At 40.6% G+C, this 19,191-nt stretch overlaps 1 protein-coding gene across 7 annotated transcripts in view; it reads right to left on the bottom strand.

Moving 5' to 3' along the window:
- The window catches only part of rabgap1l (RAB GTPase activating protein 1-like), a 120,672-nt gene that overhangs the window by 17,572 nt on the left and 83,909 nt on the right, over positions 1-19,191 (bottom strand). For 6 of the 7 annotated variants that reach the window (XM_055005237.1, XM_055005223.1, XM_055005224.1 and 3 more), the window contains 3 exons: positions 17,994-18,137; positions 12,213-12,254; positions 6,392-6,520 (listed from right to left, as the gene is read on the bottom strand). In XM_055005237.1, the coding sequence (XP_054861212.1) occupies positions 6,392-6,520; positions 12,213-12,254; positions 17,994-18,137 (315 nt within the window). Of the gene's footprint in view, positions 1-2; positions 347-6,391; positions 6,521-12,212; positions 12,255-17,993; positions 18,138-19,191 lie in introns of those variants that run through there. The other variant, XM_023294389.3, reaches the window with a different exon arrangement.

Genomic DNA, 19,191 nt, shown 5'->3' with positions numbered 1-19,191 from the left:
ACCACTGGTCTGGGAGCTCGCAGAGGTCTTGAACGGGCGACCAAGCGAGCCAAGGTGTCCTCCTCACCCGGTCGGTCGACTACATGAGCGTCATACGCCACCATGATGGACACCTCCTGCATCATCTTGACTCCTGCTGGCTGCCAGCAGCAAGGAGGAGGGGAGGCTGAAGACGAAGCAGGGAAAGTGGTGGAGAAGGAAAGGAGAGGAGTGCGGCTGACAGGTTTTGTTTCTCTCTGAGAGTGGAGGAGGCGACTGGCTGCCTTCAAGAATCCCTCAGGAGCTGAGCCCCGCCCACTGGGAGGAGGGGAGGTGGAGGAGAGTGAGAGGGCAGTACAACACACCTGTTTGTTTCTCCCTCTCTGTAACGCTAGAAGTGTGTGACAAAGGAGGATGAGTTTGCTTTTTCTTCCTTTCCAGTGAGTGAGTCGTTCCCTCTCTCCATTCCATACTTATCCTCTCCCTCCCTCTCTCTTAATCTCTCTTACTCCTGTTAGGTTGCAGTCTGTAGGTTTTCTTTTTTTCTGCTTCCTGCTACTGGTAAAAATAAAGATAAAGGCTTGCGTACACATCCACACTCTGCGTGCGTGAGTGTGTATTTGTATGTGTGTGCGCGTGAGATTCAGAGAGATAGGAAGGAAGTTGTCAGATCAACCACAGTGACTTGTCGTTCACAGTTGCACATCGTTGCAACAGTAAAACCCAGGAAGTTTAGTGAAAGCAAATTCTAAGCTGTCCTGGATGATGCCTGAACACTGCAGCATCCTCCTAAAGGACCCACACTTAAAATCAAACCGGCATCCCCCTCACTGTAAACAAACTGTTTACTGCCTAACTAGGAAACATCTAATATTATGATGCAAGACTGGGGTTTCACAAAGAGATTTTAGACTTGATTTGTCAGTGATACTTGTTGAACTAGTGGTAGCAAATGGTTAAAAGACTCAAATGTGGCTCACGTTCAGGAGAGACTTTGGTAACCTGCAGCAGTGCAGACATCGCCACTGTCGTTTACCCAAGGAAACTATCCTGAGCCTGTCTGATGAGATAAGAGAAGTGCTGAGCTCTGCTACACTAAGAAGCCACAGCTCTGCTACGGTTCTACACTGCAGTGAAATGTCCTTGTAACTGTCGAATTTCACCAGCAGGCAAATATTTTCTACCACAGTGAAGGGAACAGGGGGGGTTTGAAGCCCATTATTTCATGTCATTTGTCAGAGAATTTTTGCAATTTAGTGCTACTCAAGACAGTCAAGAACTAGACATCTAGCAACAGATGGATCTATCTGAGGACCATGTCCACTAATTCTGCTGAGATGGTCAAGCTGTACAATGAGAGATAAAATCAGTTATTTAGTTAGTTAGTTGTCATCTACTCTTCCCCTAAAACTGTGAAATGTTAAAATGCAAGCAAGTCATACTATTATCGTGTCTAGCTCTATTATTGTCTTCTGTCTATAAATTTTAGTTTTTAGGTTTCAATCCCTCTGAGGCTCCTATCTTACATTATACTGCAGAGCTGAAACAATTAAATAAACACTTGTCAATTATTACATTATTTGCCAGCTACTTTGATAATTGATTTATCAGTCAGTAATTTTTCAATAAAAAGTTGAAATCCACTGATTCCTGCTTCCAAATGTTTCATATTTTCTGTTTTCTTTACTCCTCTATGACAGTAAGGTGAACATCTTGGGATGTGGACAAAACAAGACTTTTGAAAACATTATCTTGACTGCTCAATACTTCTCACCTTTTTCAGATATTTTATGGATGAAGGAAATCATCAGTTAATTGAGAAAATGATCAACATTTTAAAAGAGCATGAAAATAATCATAAGTTGCAGCTCTACTATACTGCACATTCCCCTCTCTTGCTGTAGATCTTTTCCAAAGTGTCTTTGCTGCTTCTGAGTCGTCTTCCATCCCTGTAAGTCTTTCTCCAGGACTCTATAGCTTTCCTCCTCTACAAATTATTCTGACAGATTCTCTACACACACTCTTCTCCCTTTTTTCGACTCAATTTGTTAAAGTTTAGCTTCTCTGTCGGAGGGATTTGGCAAAAGACGGATTAATCAGCCAACCTCTGAGCATCAAATGAATATATGACATTTCTCTCCTTTTTTCTTCAAGTCCTGAAAAGTCATCACTCCAGCTGCGGTCCGGTGGATGTTTAAGAAGGCTGAGAAATTCAAATTCTTCCCATAATCCCCAGAAAGGCTAAGCCACCCCACTACCCGTTGTGTTCATCAAGCCAAGGTGCCAGTGAATTCTTTCGCTGTTTTAAGCAGCTTACGGAGTTCAGCTGATCCGATTTAAACGTTGACAGAGAAAAATATGTAAAAAGGGGGTGAAGAGAAAGCAATGTGGCTTGGACAGGCTGGTTTGCCCTTTTTCTCTGGTGGGGATAACACATAATCTGTCTTCCACAGTCTTCTCAGTAAAGCACTGTGTCTATTGGCTCCCATAATCTAGAAGTTACCTTTTAATATCATATACAAATAATTCTGTTTATTATGGGTGGGATATATGATGTGTGGGTTAAGGTGTAGCATTAAGTAAAGCAATGTCAAACAATGAATTAGCTGATCACCATTATTCAGCTATTTTGAAATATGATTAAGCACTAAAGTTATTTTACTGTATAAGAAAGTATGTGGACAGGACGTAGCACCTCAAGTGTCATGATTAACTGCTTTTCTTTCCTTCATATGACAACAATTTAATTTGAAGACAAACAGTGGCTGACGTTTCTATTTTGTGACAAAGACTGGAAAAAAAACTGCCCTGTGGCTCCTACTGCCTGGGGGGAGGGGTGCCCTGTTGGCTTGGCCCTGCCTTGCCGTGATTGCTGTTCTGGGCTTCGGGGTTCTTCACACTTGCATGTTTGATCAGGTCTTGCCAGCTACTGCCGAGTCCCATTTCAGCAAATGATGGGTCCCGCCAGAATGTGCTGAGAATCTCTCCAGTCTCTACCCTAAACTCATTCTCTCTCGCACTAGCATCCTCTTCTGGCCTATTCTATTCTATTCTATACTATCAAGACACACACAATTATGGTGCTCAGTACCGTTTGTTCATTTATTATTGAATCTCTTTTTCTTTTGTGTTGGTTTGGTTTTCTTTTCTTTTTTCAAATTTTTATTTATTTTTTTTTTCTATTGATGGACAGTTAGTAGTTGGGCATAACACACCACCTTACAATCTTTAATTGCAATAGCAACGCCTGTTATTTTCTATCCCTGTTCATCCTGTTCGTCCTGTTCGTCCTGTCCAGTCTTTGTTTCCCCCACACATCACTGAGGTGTAGCACTGCCCTCCCTGGCTTATAATAGGGAATTCTAATAAAGAAGGTCTGCTTAGCTTTCAGGGAGGGCCGGTGATGGTCACACACATGCACTAAATATTAAAATATTTGGTTGCAAGACTAAAATATGCATCAATCTCATATAATGTTGACTCCCCTTTTGTGGAGTTAAACAATGAGAACAAATGCAGACAAAAAAAAAAAAAAAAAAAAAAAAAACTATTCCTATGGATAATGAAAATAACCTAGTTTCAGCTCTAATATGGCATGTTTGGTCATAGAGAAATGCAGCTCTGGAGGATTTCGATGAAGCACAAAGGAGAGGGTGAAAACACTAGAAGGGAACAAGATGATATAGAGTGACAAACTGTCTTTTGAGGCCGTGTGACATAACCTGATATGGCACGTTGTAGAGGGATATGTGATTTCATGTGCCATTGTCCAGTGTAACATATTATAAGCTGATGTGACAAGCTGTGAACTGTGGGTGAGCTGGTTTGACTTGGTTGGATGGTCAGTTTTAAAAATGTAGAAAAGTGAGGAGCAGTAGATGAAAAGCTCATCTCCTCTTAGTGGTCTCTCTTTCTTAATCTCTTTCTGACTGACTTACTCCATATACTTGTATCCACAGGGAATATTCTATTTTAAAACTTAAAAGAGTGACTGCTTTAAAAATAGGACAGTGGAAAGACTTTGTTTTTGAGAAGAGGACCTCAGACAAAAACACAGTTTGGAAGTGTAAATCACACTGTAGCTATTAGGATGTGTTCAGTATTTGCATTTGCACTTTGGTCACTGAACACCCTATCCTCAGGGCTAGTAACAACCCCGACTCAGTCAGCAACAGTCATGAGGCCAAATTCTTGGAATCTATGGACAAGGGACTCTTCAGAGAATATTTTTCTATCGTTACCACCAACCCTGATAAAAAATTTAGATTTCTAGCAAAAATTTATATTTGTAACCCTGCTTAATCAAACCTGTCAATTACAAAGTAAATAACATTTTTACTTCTTCTAAAACTCACAGAAATTAAACACAACATGAGACCCATGTTTTAATTATAGGAGTATTAGACAGGCTTTTCACTGAATGTGTCATGCTGTGCAACCTTTGAAAAAGGGCAGCAGTTGAATTTTACCAGGTACAGCCTGGTCCTGAAACAGTGACCTCCAGGACGGGTATGGTTCCCTCCCATGTGACTGAGCGGGAAATGAGACTAATTCAGACTGTAAGCAGTTTACTACATGTATTTGTGCATATGTGCTTTAAAATACGCCAAGATAAGAGACTCCAGACACACACAGACACAAAACTTAACCCAGCAGAACTCAGCTTGTATGGCTTGTCCCAGAGAAGAGAGAAAAAATAATGTGAAAAATAATTACGCCAATGCAAGAGGAAACTGGGGGGAGTGAAAGATCAGCGAAGAGTGACGAAGAGATGCAGAATGAGCAGAATGAGGCGCAAAGTGTTTCTGTTTGTCCTGAGGCTACATCATTCTATCAGACAGACCACCTCTTTCAGCTCACCTTGCCTGCCTGCACACAGTGTGTTGACAGCAGGTAGGTTACAGATGCTTCCATACAGGGCAGCAGACGCCACTGAATGGTTTGGTGAGTATGAAATTATCATATGCTATGCTGTTCACACTATTACAAAACACTTCATGCCATGAATCACTAATCCTGTTGTATTTGGTGGTAGAAGAAGATAGATTTGTACGTTTCTACCAGTGTAAGTGTGTTTTTATGTTATCTTGCTGCAGGATTGTGCAAGAGAACCACCAAACCACCAGAGATAAACAGTGAGTAACAGTGCAGGATATCCTGTATGTAGAAAAACACGTAAATACACCAAACATAAGGGAAACGTAAACACTAAGAACCAAGAGTCCTGCCAGTATGCACTTGAACACAGTACTTTACAGTTAGCTCACATACTCGAGGGCCTTTCTGGATAAATCATTCAGAAAACACCTCAAATGTAAAATATTAATTGTAGAGTGCTAATTAGAGAGATGGACAGTAATAGAGAGCACACAGGGAAGAGAAATAGAGAAGGGTGGAGGGAGGATGATTATCTCCTCCATCTTTCTTTGTCAACTCGTGCCTTCCTCTATCACAACACACACTGCTGACACACAGAGACACACAATATTGTATACACCGTGTACTGTTTCTGGACTCTGATGACCTCAGCAAATTCCTTAAATGCCAGCACACTCTTAAAGGTCATAAGGAGAATGATAACGAGTGTGTCCAAGACAATTTTTGTGAAAACACAGTCTGGTGAGTTTTGAAGGAAACTATCCACAAAAACCCATTTTAACTTTTATTTTCAGACTGAGGTGTGGTCAGTGAAAGATAAAGGTACAATAATTACTGTTAAAAGCACATAAAAAAGCTAAAACAACAAACAGTGCAAAGACTGACTGCACACAATATAACTAAACAGCGTGTCAAAGAATGCAATCATTTGCCTCCAGCACTCTGTCAGGCTTCTCTAACACAGCAGAGATCCTGCTCCCAGGATATGAATTCAGTAAAGCATCCCTATTTGCTGTTAAGTGTTTAGTTCCTTCCTGCCTCACAGAAAGTGAAGGCTTTAACAAAACGAGATTGCTTCAAATACCCAGAATAAAGGAATGCACGTAATCACCATGCTGGAAGAGAGAAAAGACATGAAAAAATCTAATGAAAAATAGCAGTCTTTCAGCTTCTCTCTGTAAAGTGTGTTGCATATGAACTGCAGGGAACCCGACTGCAACTCTGGCCACCAAACACATAGCAGAGATGATCAAGACAAGCACATCAATAATCCAGGGGAAAACAACCAGGAAGTCGGGAATTCAATCCCACAAAAGTCAAAACTCACTATCGTGGACATCTGAACCTTCTGATGAGATGTTTTTGTGTTGTAGTGGGAGATTATAAGACAGGAATTATTTATTGTGTTGTTTGAACTCATTAATGCATGTGTTAGTGGAAAGAACTATATTTTACAATGTAATATTGTAATTAAGATGTCAGCAAAGTAAGGGCCAAAGGATGTGCAGCTAGCTGACTGCAGCTTCTTTCCTACCTTGATGTTGCAGGCCTGCTCCATAAGCCTTCGGGCGTTCTCTGCAGCTCTGTATCGTTTAGGGAGCTGGACTCTGAAGAACTTAAGAGCCCCTTCAAAGTCTGCCTGCAAGAGATCCTCTTTGGACGTCTGGAGGAAGACATGAAGAGGTGGGCGGAGAGGAGAGGTGGTAGAGACAGACAAGAGATGGTCATCAAGAGTTAGGCATGTGGTACACAAACTGTACAGTTAGACTGCTATATTCAGGAGGACTGAAAGCAGAACCACTGAGTGAACAGTTGGATGAATATTACGTTGATCTGCAAGAGTCATTATTGATTTTGTTCAGCTAAATCACATCTAAAAGATCAAATGCACCATGACCTGTGAAAAAAATTACACAACAGCTTTTCCCTAATAACAAAAAGCAGAGAAAAGTTAAATCATATCTGGGCAACAATTCTGCTCTTGAAATCTGAACGTGGTTAAAAAAACACAATACATCATTGTAGAGTCACACCAAACTATTTTAACTAAGTATAATGCTTTTCCACAAGATTCAGCACAGTAAAAAACAAACAACATTAAAATTTTTAAAAAATTAGATTTTTAACTAACTGTACTGAATGAATGCAGAAAGGGATGATTTTGAAGGGAGCATAGAGTTTAGTCAATAAGCGTTTAAAACACCATTTTTTAAAAAACACCAATGCCACCATCTTGTGGTGAAAAGACGCTCATGATAGACTCTATCCTGAGAGTGCGTGACCAGATATGATGGTCTGTTATTCACAGGACAAAATCTTTTCTATCAGCTTGATCATTGTTGACTATTAAATTCTAAACATTATGAAAAATAAATGGTTGCATTTGAATTGACACTTGAATATCAAGAGCTTCTTTTTCTAGAAGAGTTTCCACATTAATATTCAAGCAGGATTTAGGGCCTATATCAGAAAGCAGACATCTTTTGCAAATAAAACAGAAGGCAGTCAGCTGGAACATCTACACATCACAGCGTATCGAAAGGAGCAGAATCTGCAGGCTGCACGTAAAATTTCATATAACCTCGATTGTCGAAGTTCAAGACATCACAACAGATACAACAAATACACTGACTGCTTTTTTGAGACACGTTTCTTGGCTTTTCATCTCCTTTATCCTCGTTATCGATACAAGTTAACACCACTGCCTGCTCAGTTTCTTTCACATTCAGCATCAGCATCCCTGTCCCCCCTCTCTCACCGCCAGCAGCCTGGGCACGAAGAGCCGGTGTCCCATCCCAAGGAGACCCATTACCCTGCAGAAAGAGTCTGCTGAGGCTTGACTGCCGTGGGCTCCCTCTTCTGCCTTTCCCTCTCCATCCTCCACCGCCCTGCGCACTGCTGGAAGGGGCAGATGAGGGGCCAGGGTTGGCACTGGAGGAGGAGAGGGTGGAGGGGAGTGTGGAGGCGATGGTGGTGGGGTGGGACAGGGTGAGGGAGAGGGGTGGTCCCGCTCTGGGGCCAGGGTTGCAGGTGACTCCAGCGTGTCGTCTAAACGTCCCAGTGAGTTTTCTCGGTTGTTGGAGGTGAGCTGGACAAAGGACACACTCGGAGCAGACAAAGTAGAGTGCAGTCAACTTCAGTGAGCTGAGACTTGCTTTGAGGTCAGTGTTCAGCCAAACTGGCTGAGTCCTGGTGAACAAAGCGGTGAGGAGATGATACTGTCACTGTGTCACAACAGACTGATGTTCACGATGCCGGCTCGGAAAGACGCAAAGAGAAACTCACAGAAACACATAGCAACTCAGCAGACACAGCCTTGGCATTCAAGACATGTGACGTCAGTATGGATCCAGTTCATCTGGGCGCCACAGAATTTCAACAAGTGGACAAGACGTTGGTGGAGGCCACTCAGCTTGTACCACTGTCAGAGCCCACTATCGGCCCCCAGGTGCGACAAAATCACAGTCAGAAAATGATGTATCGACGCTGCTTTCGACATAATGCTGAGTATTCCAGCTACCTGCCAGACTCACTTTGAAATCCAGTCACACTACCGATTTTCATCTTCCTTTGGCAAACTCCCTACACCAATTCCAATCCAGTATGCCGTTGCCTAGCAACAAAGCTGCTCAACACGTGGGCTGCTGCTCCGGCAAACAGAGGCGATGGATAAGTACTCCACCTTTTTTATTTCACCTTCGCTGTTAGACTTCAAAGACCCTGAGAAAATCCGCCTCAGACTGCACAGCAGAGTAGCCTTAATGCTCAAGGCTCAGTGCGGGTGAGACGACACATCAAAGCACTCGATGCGTTTTGTTCCGTCTTTTCAAATGGGAGGCCACCCCTGGTATGAAGCTGACAAGCTTCAAAATGGTTTGAAATAATCACACAGATCTTTTTATCTGCTCTCCTAAGGCTGGGCAAGCGGTCCTGGTGACATGGTAGAGTCAGACAAGATGCAGTCTGTTAGCATTAGGAATCTGGCCTTCAGGAGACGATGCGCTGCGTGTTTGTGTTAGCTTATGGCTGAGTGGATGCTGAACTCGAGTCACACGCAAACCAGCAATGCATAAAAACCAAGATGAGAGGAGGTAGTAAAATAGAAAAAGTGTTTCACAATAGCCTCTCTGTGTCTTTGCGCTTGCTCTTCACTGATGTAACCTTTTGATATAAACTCAGTACAGATCCAAACCACATTAAGCAGTAAAAGCACAGTCCACTCAGCAGCTCCAGAATAGACTCCAGTGTCCGTCCCTCCAGCAGATTTCCATTAGCAGGAGCAGCCAGGCATCCGGTCTGTATTGGTCGGTAGATCTTTTAGACGAGTAGCCAGCTTCTTCAGATGGAAAGTCACTTCTGCCACTAAACAGCACAGGCTAAATGGATGAGTGTTTGCACGAGTGTGTGTTGTTGTACTATCAGGAGTGCTGGTCCTGGCCCGCCGCTGGGGTGAGGCAAAGCAAATAAGCCAGTGTTGCCCATCCACCTCCTCTCTCTTTTCCAATCTCTCTCCCTCTGTGATGCTAACAGCTAATGGCTAAAAGCTAACAGGGGCGGCTCCGTTGCAGAGGTCTGGGTGGTGGACAGAGGTAGCGTGTTGGAGAAATACATATCCAGCCAACAGAGAAGAGGAAAAGGTAGAGGAGCAGGAGGTAAAAAAGACAGAGAATGAGGAACTGAGGCAGAGAGGAAGATCCAAGCAGGCATCCAAGGAAGGTAAAGATGAAGAGAAAAACAAATTAAAAAAAAAAAAAAAAAACACTGAGCTTTTCTCCTTCAGGTCCAGATTGCTAACGTTATAGCTTATGTTCCTGTTGTGATGTGAACGCCGACTGCTAAGCCGGAGGAGGGAGGGAGGTGAACACAGATGGAGGGAGGGGTGATGAGAGTGGAGAGGAGTGCAGGATGGATGGAGAAGGGAGGAGGGAGCCTCAGGGGAGAATGCCGTCATGCCTGGCCAATTGGAAGCAGGCAGTGGAAGCCCCTTCCACACTCCTCCCTCCTCACATCCTCATTTGTTCTCCATTTCCAACCATCGCATCCACTACATATTTCTCTCTCTGACGCACAGAATGCATTATTGCAACAATATGGAGTAGGAGGGCTTTTTACAACCAACTATGCATGATTCATTTATTGAAAGCAGCCTGACAATAGATGCAGTCCTATATAAAAGCAAAACCACTCTGACTTGGTTTATCACTACAGTAATTATTATTATTGTTGTCCATCTCCAACCAGTAATCTAAGCCCACATCAGGCCGTGCTGATGAGTATACTGTGCAGTCGTTTTACACTGACGTTAAATAGGACTGGGGAATAAACTGAAGAAAAAAATGCTTATGTCTCTTTTCAGGCAAATTATTTTCTTTTCAGCGTCTGTGAACACATACAATGTGAGAAACTTAAAGGCTGGTCGTCTTTTTAACAAACACCTTTCCTTGTCATTGCTGACTGTTATGTATATGTTATTTTTCCTCTCATAATTATTAATAAATATTAAATTGATTGACTGATAATTAATTTTTCTAACGTTTAAAAGCAACAATGTCTTATTCTGGGATGACAGAATATTGTAAAGCAGAAAAACAAGCAGTAAACAGTGTGATTCCTCCCATAAATAAAAGCCTTTTCAATTTGTTTATCATGTTATCACACCTTTATGTGAAATAACTTCAGTTTGACCTATTTTCCACAACAGATAAGTCTAAAAGAGATAGATCCTTTATGTCAGACTTGATCTATAAACCCAGGTTAGCTAAACTAATGAAAAATAGAAAAATAAATAAGATACCAATTGCGTGTTTATTTCTGTTCAGTAGAAAGACATGGACTACATGTTAGGACCAACAACCTTGTTCGTCAACACTAAGTAATCCTAAAGTTTCAGTATGACTTCTACAAAGACTGTCCCATCAAATTAACGTCCACATTAAACAGCCAAGCACAGACATGCAATATGACACAGTCACTGCCAAAACTCATTGATCCATCTGACCACAAACTGATCTGATAACACAACAACTAGTAATTCTACACCATTCTGCTCTGACAGCAATAATGTGTAATTTTAAAAAACAAATATTTTTTCTATATTTCCTTAACTACAATTTAAAATACAAATGGCAGACGGATTTTGGATAGTTTGCCTGATGTAACGCATTTAACTTTTTTCTGCCATTGACTTCTCTGTCTTCTTTGATCAATATCCTCCTGGCTCGGTTATGCAGTTTGGAGCAAAGAGGCAAGGTGTTGATGTTGTCATGGGCTGTTCATTAATAATGAACAATACTCAAGGAATAGTTCAACCCCTTAAAATATTTATTTCATCCTTCTCCTAACCTGTGGAATTCCACTTCTTCCTGAAGTTCTTTTGAAAGCACTTTTTCAATCATAGTGAAATGTTTTCTCTGCAAGTAGCGAAATCCTGAATAAACAACTAGTTTTATTCTGAAGTCATCAAAACAACCACACTTGATTCAAGGTGGGGACCAGTCAGTATGTTATTGGCTGCTGAGAGAATTTGATTATGGTACACACACATATATATATATATATATAAATATATATGTATGTGTGTGCGTGTGTGTGTGTGTGTGTGTGAGATTTGTATTGTATTTGTAATTGTATTTTTATTTCCAGCATGTAACGTGGCAAAACGTAAGAATTTGGACAGGGTATAATGATTTTCTATGGGGCACTGTAGAGGCATTGTTTAATAGGTTAATGACTGTAGCTGAAGAGAGTGGAGTTGCAAAACATTATTTAAATTCATCTAATCTATATACTTCTCACAATAGCACAACAGCAGAATAAGAACTGAAAAGTATCTTTTTAATCAAAGCCACAACTTACATAATATTTCAGACTCTGGTCACTGTGATAGAGAATGGCAGTTGTTTAATACACAGAGTCTCTAACTATTTGTCTAATTTGTCGTCTAAAGACAAGCCAGCCTCCTACTTTCCAGCCGTAGCTTTGGATTTGAGCACTAGGGGGCAACAAATGTCAATAAACTGAAGTAACTCTGACATCAGATCAAACACAACACAGCTCACACATGATGCCTCTTTTGCACAATCATGTTTCTCACAACCTTTGTTTCACAAGTTGTGGCAACATTGTCCCTAATAACAACATTTAACAAGATTGGTTTGAATCCTGATAGGCATACATTTGATGTACAAACATGCATATATCATCAATCAAACTATATATTACTTCTCTTTTGTTGAACACAGTTGATCTAAAACTAAATAGGATTTGGGCAGGCAAGAAGGAAACTGGATTTTTGACATGACACCTGTCTAAAACAGATGGTTACAGTTAATTATAGGAATAAAGTGAGTACTGACCTTAAGCAGGGCCAGGGCTACATTGAAGATGATGTTCAGTCCCTGGAAAAAAACAAAAATAGGAGAATTGAATATGAATACTCAAACAATAGGAGCAAAACTATAAAGGTCCTGTGTACGTGCAAGTTTTAAAAAGCTGGAACCATTTCAGCATATCACTGTATATGAGGGTGTGTTGACATTTTAAACAGGAACTTTTACACAATTTATAGTGTTTCTTAACAGCTTTGCACTTCTGCAACTCCCGTTTGCGAAAACATTACTTGAACTTCCAAAATCCTACAAGGGTGAGTACCAAACGATACCAAAAAGTGGTCATCTTCTCTGCTCCTCGAGATAGCTTCTGTTTGTTTCTGAATTTTAGATTTGGTATTCTCCATGTTGAAACATTTTTCAACCAGCACCTTCATTGTTGACACCAGAATATATGTCCTTTCACAGCAATCATAATATCGTCTAAAACAAGTTTTTAAGAACAAAATTTGGTATCTGCAGTGAAATAAAAGGCATCTGGTATTTTAAGTACTGTTTTGAAAATCTGAAACAAAAGGAAACACAAAGAAGATGATTCAGAAAATAAATTGAGAAAAAAAGAGAAAAAAAATATTTCAGAGATGATATTTTTAGAGACAAGGATACATCTGACCTAAACATAGTTCTACACCTCGCTTTCATAATATCATAACAATATCTTGTCTCGCAAATATTAATATATTGATGTCAAAATGCTCACGCAACATCTTAAAGTTCAGTTACTGTACAGTACATTGTACTGGCTAAGACAGTTTCTTGCTTTATTTTTTAAGCCATTAATGTCAATCATTTCTGAAAACTGCTGCACAGATTAAGTTTACCACTAATATGAACAAATGAAAAGGGCTTGTAGCACGAAGAAATATAGAGGTTCTGCAAAATCATAAGTAAAGTTGAAACCTCCTCCTGTTTTAGTTAGTTTATGTATCATGCTCTTATATTAAACACAGTCTATTGTCTACTTCATTGTGTGGACTAAATCACTGTGTTGAGCTGCTTTGTTTTTATCCTCTGATGCATATGTGCATGAACAATGACGATGTGATTTTCCTCCCTCCTTCATCGATACCATGCTTGTAATTTTGACACAGGAAGAAAGGAAATGTAACGCTGATGCCAGTTCTGCATGGGAACACCCGTCTCCCTGGTCTCCGTGACAACCCGTTCACATGGCAACACAGAGCTAAAAATATCTAGACAGCTCTAAAAATAACAGGAGAAAGAGAAAAGAGGGGGAGCTCTGCCTTCACACACCTATCTTTGTAGGCCTCAAGATGGTGCTACAGTGCTGAGGCAAGATCAAAGGTGTGTGCAAGAGAACGAAAGATAATCTCAAAGTGTGTGCTTTGTAGCGAGACAGATTCATGGGGAGATGAGAGAAGAGCACACAGAGGGGGGAGATACAGTATGAGGACATAAACTATGAAGGTGATGAGGCAAGAAGCTACAGGAGAAATGATAGTGTCAAGAAAATAAGCGATGTTAGGTGAATTGTGGTGGTAAAGAGCTTCTTTGCTGGATTCCTTACAAATGTGGTACTGTTTGTCCCCCCCCAAAAAACTTGTGGTTGCTTGATTGATTAATGTAACTATAGTAATCTCTCTGAAATGGACGTCATCTGACCCACAACTCACATATGATCTGAGAAACTGTCATGTAACTGAAAGAAAAGGCGCTTGTGACCTCCACACCCAATCAGAAGAAATTGTTCTTCTTAAAAGCCAAAAGCAAAACCGTGAAAGAGTGAAACAATAATCAAAGCCAACTTTTAAGAAAAGACTTTATCAAGGAATGACAGCAGTTGAGCTTGAAGAGCGATTAATAAAAGGCATGAGAGAGCTGAAATGGAACAATGACAAAAAAGATAAGGGACAGAACAGGAAATAAAAAAGGATAGTTAGGGTGAAACATTACAACAGCAAACAAGTTAAGCTTCTCAAGAGAGAGAAATGACACATAGGCATATAAAGAGGAAGGAAAAAGAAAAACGAATTTAGAATATATAGACAGTGATGGAGAAATTAATGGGTTAACAGATATCAGATGGAGGAGATGAAGGATAAATGGATATAATGAAAAAACAGCAAATAAATTGTCATGTCAATGGCAAGTGAAGAGCAAGAAAACAAACAAAATGGCAAAGAGTTAATAAATGAGAAACATGAAAAGATGATAGAGAGAGTCAAGAAGAGGAGGGCAAACTGAGGGTGATGCAGGATATGAAAACTCTGGTTTAACAGGCAGATTCTCATCATGCGGCTCATTGGGTGAGAAAGACCTGGGAAACTTTTAATTGTTCTGCCTGGGGCCAATGGGAGGGTAGAGAGGGGGTGATGGAGGGAGAAAAGTGTGAGAGAGAGTGGAGGATGGAGGGGAGAGGAAAGACATTGGCATTTGACTTTGGCATTTTTCTGCAATGAAACTTGTCGGAGCAAGACGAAAGTTTAGGATTTTTAAATAGAACACTAACAGTCCATCGCCTTTCTCTCTCACAAACATTAACGTTACAATAATCAAAAATATAGACAGTAATCAGTCAAACTGAGACTAAGGACAAAGCAGATAATAAGTGCTTGTGCTTTAACTTTAAGGTCAGGATCTGACAGAGTGAATCACACTATTTTGCTGAGTTACTTGAGAAATTGGTCTCAGTGTTGCTGCTCTTGATCCTCCCGACAGAACACAAGCTGTGGTTCTAGGTATGTTTTTCCTGCTCATGTTGGATTATGTTCCTCAAGGCTCTGTTCCTGGTCCCTTTAGACTTTAACTCTATGCTCCAAATACAATATTATTTTTCGGTGATGACACATCTGCATGTTTCACCTCCAGATTGGTGCCTCAGTCAGACGTTCTCCCTCATTACACCAGGTCTGTCTGGCAGCTAAATCTGTCACCTGATCTGCCTCTCCGACAGGTGGTAGTCAGCTGAAAGCTCTGCTCCTCTCTTCACCTGAGCCCCCAAATCATACAGCCACAGATCAGGTGATACTATCACAGAAACAAAACTTAAACTTGCACTACAACCTGGTAGCAATAACACTGAGCAACTGCGTAATGGACGTTTACAATGGACAGTCGGTGAATGCACCATGGTCCTACACTTTGGGGGTTTAGATCAAAAGAAGCCCCTCCAGGTTCTTCCAGTCTTAGATATGAAAGAGTTGAAAGTCCCATGCAGGTTGATGGATTCAAATTTCAGCAGGAGCAAATAAATCAGACAGCTCTGATTGCAGGCACAAACAAGAGTGTTGTTAGTGCCAATGAAGAAAAGAAAGCCAAAGTAATAAAAGTATTGAAAACTCTGTTGAACTATAACATTACAAGTTACTGCAACTAAAGACAGTTTAATTACAATCATGAGGTTAAACAAGCTCCTGCCTTTAAGAGGAACTTAACAGTGAACCTGCTTTTTTGAGTTCATAAATCACAAGTTCAATCACTTTCCAATCTACTAAACTCGTATCACTGTACAGTGATCACCATTTTCTAGAGAAAAGCTGTAATTCTGTACACTCTGTGTCCTCTGCAAAGTGGACAGTGTGCAGTAAAAAAGAGTTCTATCATGTAACTGAGACTAGGAGTGGTACGAATACAGTAGCGGAATATTACTTCTACCACAAGTTCCATGCAACTTGCAGTGACTAATTTACTGGGTTGATCAATGTTAATGTCGGCAGGAAATTTACACCCTCCCTACATTCACCAGGCGCTGGAGGGGGTGTGCCAGTGGAGTGTGCCAGGGTTCAGAATGCATTTTTAATTAGTTAAGAGGTTATACTCGAGCTAAAACGAGGTGTTAAGTTTCTTGGTGCCTGACCAAATGGACCATAGACACTCCTATGTGCCCTAATCAAAAACAAACCAACAATCAAACAAAAAAGCTCAGACCTACAATATGCAATTAGTGACATCATAGTTGTTATTCAAAAGGGTCAAATTCAGGATAAAGTATAGGCGTTTGCAGCTACGAGGAACTCACCACAAGAGATTGATGATGAAGAATGTTCTACAAAAACTCTTTTCACCTTTTTTGTTTTATTATTCTAGTGCTTCTTGGTTTACTCTCTTTCTTTGTGAGTGCGGTGAAAGGGCCTACAGTGGTGGTAAAACAATTTTAAAAAACACAAAATTATTAGCCTGTTCTGTGTAAATACAGAAACATGGAGGCACAACATGGCAGGCTCTGTGGAAGAGAAGCCACTCCCTATGTAGATATACAGAGCTCTTCTAAAACTGTTTACATATACAGGTGGTCATACACTAATGAAAACATTATGAATGCCATTTTTCATTACTAATGATAAATTCTCCTCAATCCTACATACTGGTTCTTAAAACAGATGTATCAGAGATTTTCTATAATTTCATCACTTGATTGTCTCTCTCTTTATACTCCCTCACTGCACCTACTCCATTTCCCTCTGTTGCATATCATTAACTTTGTGTCTTCTGTCTCCCTTTGTCTTTTTCCTTTCTGATCTCTCTCTCTCTCTGTACCTTTCTGCAGGTATCTCTGGTTTAGCAGCTACATGGTTCTGATCTGTGGTTACAGGCCTCACCAAGCTGTCCACTGTTAATAGTTTGATGTTTCTTTCCTCTCAACCTAACTGGTCAAAGCAGTCGGCCACCCACCTAGAGTCTGCTTCTCTCAGAGGCTTCCTCCTGTTACAAGGATTTCTTCTTCCTCACTGTAAACATGTCATCATTCCAATTCTTCTCTCTCTCTCCAATATAAAATCTTGACCTTAAAGTGCTCTGAAATGATATATGTTGTGATTTGCTAGATTAATAAAGCAGAACTGAATCATATATGGTCATCTGCCATCTCTGGTTTTTAAGGTAAAGAAACCTGGGATAAATCTTGCTAGAAGATAAAAACGAATGATCAGTGATTTGTATTGGATCCAGTGGTTTTAACCACATTAAACCTTTGATAGTATCAACCCTAAAAGGCCTGAGCAGAATGGAGATGCATCAGTGTTGGTGGTATAGCTTTTCTTCAGTGCGCTGTACTTGTGGTCACTGATACATAGTCTGTCCTGGGTAAGACGTTAAACTGCAACCAGATAGAATGAATAGGTTGTGTGTGGGGTTAGTAAGTCCCATGTTAACGTTTACAAAATGCGCACAGGTGACTGCAATTATTCACTCTATGACTGGCGGGTCGTGTCGGCACCATAAAACCGAGCTTCCCCGGAGATCTGGGGTTAGGGACTCCAGGTATGGACAAATAAACACCTGTGGGACTGGAACACAGGTGTATCTCACCCAGCGTAGGTGCTCTCCAGAGGGCCACCGGCGGATTGAGAAAGGATGGCAGGCAGATGATTCCATAAGGTACAGCGGTCGGTACACATCGTTTAAGTTAGCTGAATATTGCAGGTTGTAGTAGTTCTGGGAGCCTGCTACAGCTAAGAGCCTCTTAGAACACACCATAGATCACCAACCTTCGGAACAAAGACGGCACATGATGATGGTAATAATGATAGCTAGTCAGTAGTGTTTCAGTTCAACCAACTCTTCTCCCTTCAAATCTTTCTCTTTACTCTTTTGTGTGTGCTTTGTAATTTCAAAATGGTTGCCATCCTCCCTTCTGTCTGTCACTCCTTTTCTTCATACCTTATAACCTTCTTCTCTATCTCGTCTCCACTAATTTCATGTTTCCAGATGGTTGACCCTCCTTTTACCGGACTCTGTACAGTGTGGACTAAATCCCTCTCCCAATACAATCACTATAATACAGCGTACCTCACAGAGCAGCAGGTCGGTGATGTGGAAAACCATGCAGAGAGGGAACTTGGCAGTGAAGAGGGTGAGGAACCACTGGGAGGCATACATGTGGGCTTCCAAGTTCAGCTCCTGGAAGTGGGACCATAGGTCTGGAAGCTGTTCCTGCAGGAGTAGACAGAAGAATAGAAACAGAAGCAGGAGAAACGTGTGAGATTAAACAACAAATACAAGAATATAAACATGTAGCTTTGCTTGTCATTGCTTGTCAACACTTGTTTTCTATTTACACGTACATATATATAATATAATAAATCTTGCTGTCTCATTGAGATGATAAAACCTTTCAGGAGAGAACTCTAAATCAAAAAAAGTATACATTTTAAAAAAGGAGTCAATACCACATCCAGCTGCCAAACAGTCAGAGACATTATTTTTACATTACACACATCAAGTTTAAACCTCCAGTGAATGCATAAATATGAAAATTATACAAAGCACCTAAATTTACAAAATTTGACACGTACAAATCTGTAACAAGGTGTCATTTTAACTTTGTAAAGCCTTGCAGTCTCTTTCATGTAATGCACCAGGTGTACAGGCACCACAATTCAGCCATAGCGAAAGTTATATTATATGATTCTAAAATCTAAGGAGAGAAAAAGAAAATTCTGGTATTGATGTTCCTAAATCTTTTTTTACTCATTGTTCTCTCTTCTTTCCATCTTTTGTTCTAGTCCATCTGTTTTGATACATGAGGAGGAAAAGATTGTTGTAGCTTTCAGGCATCAAAAAGTGAATGTGTCTTAGTGATCAGTGAATTAAAGATTCAATTAGCCACATAGCAGACAGTTTTGGCAGCCAACATTTACCGTGTCACGTGACACCTGACTGGATCAGATAGTGAGCTTCCACCTGTTTGCTAATAATTAGCAGTCAATGCTAATGTCCTTACATTGAGCACATTTGATCAAGGCTAGCCAAGTTGATCCTCGTGCTGTAAAATGACTTCCAGTAGGGCCAGGACGGATTTCAGTGTGTAGATTTAGGCTCTAATGCCTGAGTGGATGAGACTTTACACCAGTAACAGTGAGACTCAAAATACAGAAAGCCTACAGAGACTTTAAGTTCCACCCAGACAGATTTAGAATTTATTCTTGTTATATTCAGTCTCATTTTGTGACCAGAAACAAGGAATCAACAAGGCGACAACAGCAAA

The sequence above is a fragment of the Amphiprion ocellaris genome, chromosome 2 (assembly GCF_022539595.1).
Source record: "Amphiprion ocellaris isolate individual 3 ecotype Okinawa chromosome 2, ASM2253959v1, whole genome shotgun sequence".
NCBI lineage: Eukaryota > Metazoa > Chordata > Actinopteri > Pomacentridae > Amphiprion > Amphiprion ocellaris.
The sequence above is the reverse complement of the archived record's forward strand: the minus strand, read 5'-3'. Positions and strand labels throughout refer to the sequence as shown.